Below are 8,329 nucleotides of genomic sequence, written 5' to 3'. Positions count from 1 at the left end.
AACTTTTATGGACGTGCCCAGAAAGGCAGCCGTGAAGAATAAGACAACTACAAGAAGTTGGACTGTCGACTATAAAGGTGGAACATTTACACTTGTGGTTAGTAGATAATATTAAGAGCTCTAGCTTGTTCCTGTTACTTGAAAAAAAATGGACTGAATTACTTCCTTTAGTGGACACGGCAACCCCGTCGTGACAATGTCAAGTGATGTGCCACTATTTGTGCAGGTATTTACCGGATTCTTTTCCATCGCCTTGGGCCGTGCAGTAAGCGCAGATAGCGGCTTCAATCGTCACCCAGCTTCTGCCGATGCCTATCGACTGCCGTGCGCGGGGGGCGTACATTTTTCACACTGCGAGCTGCTGTCGTGGCACGTGGATACTGCCTTCTGCGCACCCTCTTCGAGCACAGCGACGTAATCCACACTTCCAGCCCAGATTTTGCCTATAAAAGGGACGCCTGCGCCTTCCATCAGCAGTGGACACGGCAACCCCGTCGTGACAATGTCAACTGATGTGCCACTATTTGTGCAGGTTGGTGGACGAAAATATTGCTGCCAGAGCAACTGCCTTTTTTTGATCGTGTTGCCGTGTCCACGCACATTGCTGGTTTGCTTTAGTGATTGTATCTCAATTGTAGGCCTGTTGCTAAAGTTATCCGGTGATGTTGAGGAAAATCCTGGCCCGAATACAATGGAAATGATTCAACAAGTAATTGCTTCTCAAACTGAAATCCTCAGCAAATTAAGCGAAATACAGGAAAACCAAACATCGTCTGAAGCAAGAATTTCGGACATGCAATCCAGGCTGTCTGCTATAGAACAAAAGCTACAAACCTTTGACGAGTCTCGGGATAGGCTTTCGAAACTAGAAACTTTTGCTGAAAGATGTGAAATAGAAATGACTTCAGTTTCGAGAAAACTTGATGAGTTGGAAAACCGCTCGCGGCGCAATAACTTGATTGTACGCGGAGTCAAGGAGGAGGAATCAGAGAGTGAAGAGGACCTACTACAGAAAGTAAACAATGACATCTTTGATAAAATTTTGAAACAAAGGGTGGACACTATTGAAAGGATTCACCGACTTGGAAAGAGGGAACCAGGTAGAGACCGTCCGATTATTATTAAACTTACTGACTTTAGGTATAAGATGAAAATAATGAGTAGCTGTTTCAACCTAAAAGGCACTCAATTTAGTGTAATTGAAGATTTTTCTAAAAGGCTTGTGGAAATACTAAAAAACCTTTGGAACTCCTGTGCCGATGAACGAAAGAACGGCGTGAAAGCTAAGTTAATTTTTGATAAGTTAAAAGTCAAGAATACCTTATACGCATGGAACGAGGAGACCAAGCAGCGGTTCAAATGCCAGGTTGCCACTAGCACTAGCAATGAGTTACTAAACAAATATAAGACGGTCTGCTTTAAAATTATAAATGTGAACGCTAGGAGAATGCTTAACAAGGTTGACGCCATAGAAAGTATATGCCTTGAACATGAACCCGATATTATGGTAATCACAGAGACATGGCTACATAAAGATATTAGAGACTGGGAAGTTGCTCCCCCAAACTACTCCATAGTACGAAAAGACCGTGAAAGGAGGGGTGGCGGTGTTGCAACACTGGTTAAGAGTAATATAGTATTCTCAGTTATAGAAGGGTTTGATGATTTAGAAACTGCATGGATTAAAACCGGACTGAATGGTCGTACTGTCTTAGTGTGTGCTTTCTACAGAGCTCTCAATTCAACCATAGACGTGCTTGATAACCTAAAAAGGTTACTGGACCTAAATGTACACTTTGGTGACAATATTATTCTGACAGGTGATTTTAATTTGCCAGGAATTGATTGGATGTCGCTTTCTCCCGGCAGAGTTGATACAGCTAGCAGTGAACATCTGATCGAACTCGCCTACTGCTATGGTTTAAGTAATACTCTTGTTTGGGCGAGTTGGTTCATCTTTGAAAGGTTTGACTCAGATTGTTGAAAAGAGTACGAGAGTATGTATGACAACATCCTCGATACTAGACCTTGTCTTTTTGTCATCTGGTCTACTAGAGTTTTTGCTGAGTTGTGATGTTGAAGAAGGATTGTCTGACCATAAAATTGTGATTATGTCGCTCAATATGACTCACGAAATATGTCACAAATCTTGCAGAAAGACTGTTTTGAATTTTGCGGCTGCTGATGATGTCGGATTACTGGACTACCTTGAAATCTCGTTTGATGAATTCATGTGTTTATATCAAGACGGACTTGGCACAGATAAGTTGTGGGATTTTTTTGCAAACATGAATGCCAAAGCAATTGAGATGTTCATTCCTAAAACCACGAAAATAACAAAAAGGAAGCATCCTTGGATTAATAGAGACATTATTCACAAAAAACGACAGCTCAAAAGGAAACGAAAAAGATGCTCACAATACCCAAGCCCTGAATTAAAAACCTCCATATGTCGTATGAGCCAAGAGTTAAAGCGACTCATCAAAGAAAGTAAATATACCTTTTACAGTCAGACTCTCACCAGATTTCTTACTGAAGCGCCCATTAAGTTCTGGCGATATATAAATGGCGGCGGTAAATCTCACCATTCTAATGAAGAAGAGAGCCCCCAGAGGGCTGAAAGTTTTAATTCATTTTTTGCATCTGTTTTCACTGAAGATGACGGCGAATCACCGTTTTTTGAGCCTCCAGGTTGGCCTCCTATACCCGATTTAGAAATAAGTGAAGAAGGAGTAACTCCTTTTGAATACCAACACAAAAAAGAACTCAGGACCGGACGGTATCCCGAATGAATTCTTATATAGATATGCAGAGTGAAATTCTAAATTTCTTACCAAAATCTTTCAATCGTCTATCGACAGTAGTTGTGTTCCCGTTGCCTGGAAATGTGCGAAAATAGTGCCTGTGCATAAAAATGGTCCCACTCCTAACGTTGAGAATTATAGACCCACTTCCCTCATTAGCACGTGTTCCAAGTTACTCGAACATATTTTGTACGCTCACTAATCAACTTTTCTTGAGAGTAACAATCACCTATTTGTAAACCAGCATGGCTTCCGCAAGGGGCTTTCTACCATCACACAACTCACGGAAACTGTACATGATCTTTCCCAGTCAATTAATTCCCGCATGCAAACAGACATCATAATTTTGGACTTTGCAAAGGCGTTTGATAAGGTTTCGCACCCTAAACTATTACTAAAAATCAGTGCCATATTTAAAAATGAAACTATAACTAAGTAGTTCAGGTCATATCTTTCGTCTAGAGCACAGTATGTTCAGGTTCAAGTATATAAATCCAACATCATCCCAGTCGATTCCGGTGTTCCCCAGGGCAGCGTTCTGGGCCCTCTCTTGTTTTTGATCTTCATCAACGACTTGCCTGTTGGTTTGAGCGTTCCAGTTAGCCTGTATGCAGATGACTGCATCGTTTATAAACAAATTAATACTCCAGAAGATCAGGCAGAACTCAATCAAAACTTGCAGAAAATACATGAATTGTGTAAGGTGTGGCAGATGGTATTAAGTTCAAACAAAACAGTTTTTATGACCATTGCAAGACAGAAAACTGTCCTTGATTACAGTTACAGCATTAATGGTAGATTACTAACTAAAGTAAGTAATTTTAAATACCTTAGAGTAACACTCACATCTGACTTACGCTGGAATTCACACATAGATAATATATGTACTAAGGCTTTCAAGGCACGCTGGAGCTTGAGACGCAATATGTGCAGTGCAACTCCCGAAATAAAAAGTCTGGTTTTCAAAAGCCTAGTTAGGCCTATCCTCGAATATGCAAAAGTCTGGGACCCGTACACTGCTTCCAATTGTTCTAAGCTGGAAAGAATCCAGCGTCTCGGAGCAAGGTTTATATTTAATAGGTATCGTTATTCTGATTCTCCAACTTCTTTGTGTAAATCTGCTGATTTGCAAACACTTGACATTAGAACCAAATGCGACAGACTCAAGTTCCTTTTCCAGATCGCTAACCACTACTTGAAAATCGATCAAACAAAATACTTTGAAATTAAAACAGGGGAAATATCACGCCATCGTCACAGTTTGTACATCCCAATGTCGCCTGTCAGAAATGATTGCTTTAAATTTAGTTTTTTCCCGAGAGCCATTAAGGAATGGAATATGTTACCAAACTCCGTTGTCACGTCACAATCACTTAGCAAATTTTTAGATAAACTGCACAATGTTTTATGTTCTGCTTGATTTCTATGACAATGTTTTGGTTTGTTCAAGTGGCAAACACAATTATGTATGAAATTTAGTGTTGATCTCAGTGTTTGTTTGATGTGTTCTTTTTCTGTTTCAAGTTTGATATCCACTCCTGTAATAGCCCGCCTAGGGCTGACGGTATGAATAAATGAAATGAATTTAGTTTAAAAGACAGCTTGATTCTATGCCACATGGCAAACCTTCCAATAAAAAAGGGTTGTCTTCCGATATGACAACGGCAAAATGAGAACTCGGTGGCCTATATAGAGCAACGAATGCAGCGAATGAAGGAAATCCCGTTTGTGGAGGCACCATAAGCCGTGAAATTAAACAGGTAGCCAAAATGCACTGTTTATTTCGGCTTAAGAACAGTTGTTTATGAACGGATGCTGTTAGAGACAGCAACACCCAGAAGTGAGCAAGCGTGGCCTTTTCCTGGAGAGCACAAGGCCGTTCTGTCAATGCATTTCATCCTTACGCCTACTCTCGAGTACCTAAAATCCTATTTTCAAGGCTTCTTTTTTGGCCAAAGCTCTAGAAGAAGAATGTATGGCCATAGGCCTTCAATATATAATTTGTACTCAATCATATTGGAGTACCGCTATATATAAGCAAACTATAAAACTATAAGCACTATAATTTGAGGTAAGTTTACTTTCTGCATTACTGCCCCTGTGGCTTTACGATGCCTTCGAGACTGACGGACAGGATTTCATTACTTGATGGTTTTAATGTTCCCCCTGTTGAAACAGCGAAAAACATTTCTGAGGCTTCACCCTAAGTAAAACTGGTTGCAGTGAGCGAAAGTAGGCACCCTTAAGAAAATGGGTTTTAAATTTCTTGTTTGGTCTTAATGTTTTCCTAATGAGTACAAAGGAACTCAACAGACATTCAACACCTTCTGTGTTTTAGTAACAGCCTTAAACGAGATTTTCAATTGACATTTCACATTATCTTTCTTGTTTTGAAAATCAAAGCTGTTTTTTGTGAATTGCTAATGTGTAAGCACAGAATGTGAAAAGTCTACGGAAAGTATGGTGTGTATTTTTTCGGTCATTGCGACCACTCATTGAGAGAACACGGTGTGTCAACTTGAAACACAGTGTGACCTGAGCAGTTCACTATAGGAAGAAATTATTATAAACAATCACGACGTGTGCATAATATTACTGCTTGATAATTTTGGAGGACGTACACATAATTAATGAGTAACAACATATTTTTAAAACAGTTTAATCAACGTTCAATGCCCTTGCATTGTTGCAGGACAGGCATGTGGTCTGATTTGTTTGAATTCAAAACTAAGCATTAAATTGGTCATTTGACAGGGATGTGCGTTTACATTTTCTTTCCCACTTGCTATATTTACAAAATAATCACTCAAAAGGAGACCGTTGGACCTCCGCATAAGAATTAAATCAGATATCAAGTTCAATTTGTGCTAGACAGGCTGTACAACTGCCAAACGTTCTACTTGGTGTGAAACTATCACAGTGTAAGTAGTTAAGTAGGCCATCAGTAGCAAACAAAAAATGTTTAAACGTGAATTTGTAGCCTATAATTAGGCAAGAACGTGTAGAAAAGCATAGCATTCAAGAAATTTATAATTATTATTATATTTATTTCCTTCTGGACCTTAAAGTCTGGTTTTGAAGTACCATGTGAGGTGACATATACCTATGTGACCTATATATGACACCACCTATAGAAATAAATAAATACAGAAATGTTCAATATGAATGTATACACCATCAAAAAGACAATATTCAAGCTGCATAATAATAGGCAATACCCGCACGTTACAAAAAAATATAAACTACAATCCTGTTCGTCACAGTGCAAAATGAAAAAGTGCACGATCGACGGAGACAACAACATGTCATAGACTACGTTGAAGCCACATAATCAAAGGCAACAGTTCCACACTTCCCACTTCCCCTTAGCCCACCACCTTTGTGCTTCATTATGGCTCTGGACGCAGACTATACGCTGCCTTTCAAAACAAAAACTTATCGCCCAAACTTCCTTCTGATACCCAAAGTCCCTCTAGGAAGCGGGAGTAAAAAAAAAGGCCAGAAAAGCCACCGATAGGTCAATCTGTTCCGATTCGAAGTCGCCAGCGGATAATGCAGAAAAGTTGCGACGTCAAGGCGACGGCGCCCTGCTGCCTTTGTTGCCGTGTTATAGTCGTGTGGTGTGATTGTGAAGCTATTTCCTTACGCTGGGCAGTTTTTTTGCTCTGCATTTCTTTGAATGGGCCGCAGAGCTGATAAGTGACATGTGTACTTTGATAGACGATCTGAAGTACGTGATGTAGTGGTAAATACGTTAGTGTAGTACACCGCTTGCACCGCGCCGTGGCAACACCGGCATCAACACGGAAGAAGTAAATGGACTGGCGTGATTGTTTGCAAATGTGAGTACGCTGCTAGAAATTATTTTTATTTAATATTGCTATTGAATGAAGTACGCGTTGCTAATACTGTTTCAGAGTGCTCTCAAAATTTCTTCTAAATACAAGCTACGAACTCAATGCAGCCTGCTTTATTGTGAGGGCGAGCCAATCCCTCTTTGGAACAAGATGCATGAACGTTTGGGTGAGTTGGTCAGACATACTTGACATGAATTGCGCGGCAGAAAGATTTGGTGCTTGTCCGTGTGTGTTCTGTCTTCGCCTCGTCCTGCCGCGCCGTTCAAGTCAACTCTTCAAAAGCCGTCGCTTTTCATATGTAGGTTCGTCCCTACCGCGAAGCCGTTGTATAAGTATAAGGTTATGGTGTATATTTCTAGATATATTTTTAGCTGGTGTGTATTGGATGCACGACCGGCTCGTAATTGGATGTGACCAGTACCCCGAACGAGTTTTCAATCTTTTATTTGAGATAAGTGTTTTTTTAAAGAGCCGGTTAAAAACGCCTATTTTTGTAATATTGGGTGCATTAATATGATGAGTACAACCAGCGCACGAAAAACAGGAGGTTGCAGTGGCGCATATTTCACAGTGGTCGCTGTATTTAGTTTTGAGGCTCGTGTGCTTGAACAAAAATAATGTAAAACTTGGCTGACGCCAAGGCACAAACTCATTTAGTACTACTGTAGTAGAATGACGATTAGAAAAAATTATTTGAGTGACCGCACGTAGTAAAAAGGGCGTGTCAAGAGTGATTGCTTTCATTACTACATAGTCTTTTGTATATTTGACAATTATGCGTATCTTAGTGTTCACAACGCACGGGCAGAAATGAGCCTTCAGTGGGAAGTTGCAATCTTGGGTACTTTGTGTCGTGGCTTTACATGGAAGCGTTGAAATGATGCAATAGTAAACAGTTTTAAACCACAAATGAAAAAGTCGTTTCACCTTCCTTTATGTCATGCCCGTTATGCTTCCAGCTAATATGACTATCATTATCACCCTCAGCAGCAGCAGCAGCAGCAGCAGCAGCAGCAGCCTGACTATACCCACTGCAGGGCGGCGAAGGCCTCTCCCGTAATTCTCCAATTAACGCGGTTCTGTGCTAGCTGCATCCACTTGACCCCTGCGAACTTCTTAACCTACTCCGCCAACCTAACTTTCTGCCGCCTCCTGCTACGCTTTCCTTCCCTTGGAATACAGTTTGTTACCCTAAGCGACCATCGGTCATCCTCTCTTCGCACTACATGTCCTGCCCATGCCCATTTCTTTTTCTTGATTTTCGCTACAATGTCAGTAACGAGTTATTTTCCTGGCCCACTCTGCGCGCTTCCTATCTCTTAATGTAACCCCTACCAGTTTTCGTTTCATAGCCCGCTGCGTTGTCCTCAACTTAAGTAGCACCCTCTTGGTTAGCCTCCATGTTTCAGCCCCATAGGTGAGTACAGTTAAGATGCAACTGCTCTATACTTTCCTCTTGAGCGATACCGGTAAGCTGCTAAGTTATAATCTGCGAGTGCTTGCCAAATGCGCTCCATCCTAATCTTATTCTTCGTGTTATTTCGTTTTCATGGTCCAGATCTGCGGTTACTACCTTTCCTAAGTAGACTCGCCTACTACTTCCAGTGCTTCGCTACCTAACGTACACTGCTGTTCCTTCCCGAGGCTGTTGAACATTACCTTAGTCTT

At 40.9% G+C, this 8,329-nt stretch overlaps 1 protein-coding gene across 1 annotated transcript; it reads left to right on the top strand.

The window, feature by feature from the left end:
• Window positions 1-365: 365 nt before the first annotated feature.
• On the top strand, window positions 366-1,577 carry LOC146183722 (uncharacterized). Its single transcript, XM_084608414.1, has 2 exons — window positions 366-1,411; window positions 1,518-1,577. Exons 1-2 carry the CDS (start codon window positions 503-505, stop codon window positions 1,575-1,577), a joined length of 969 nt encoding a protein of 322 aa, XP_084464540.1. The 5' UTR covers window positions 366-502.
• The last annotated feature ends 6,752 nt before the right edge of the window (window positions 1,578-8,329 follow it).

The sequence above is a fragment of the Amblyomma maculatum genome, chromosome 7, assembly GCF_055883805.1.
Source record: "Amblyomma maculatum isolate TAMU_Amacu chromosome 7, ASM5588380v1, whole genome shotgun sequence".
In the NCBI taxonomy this organism is placed as follows: domain Eukaryota; kingdom Metazoa; phylum Arthropoda; class Arachnida; order Ixodida; family Ixodidae; genus Amblyomma; species Amblyomma maculatum.
Note: the sequence above shows the minus strand (reverse complement) of the source record. Positions and strands in the feature narration are given on the sequence as shown.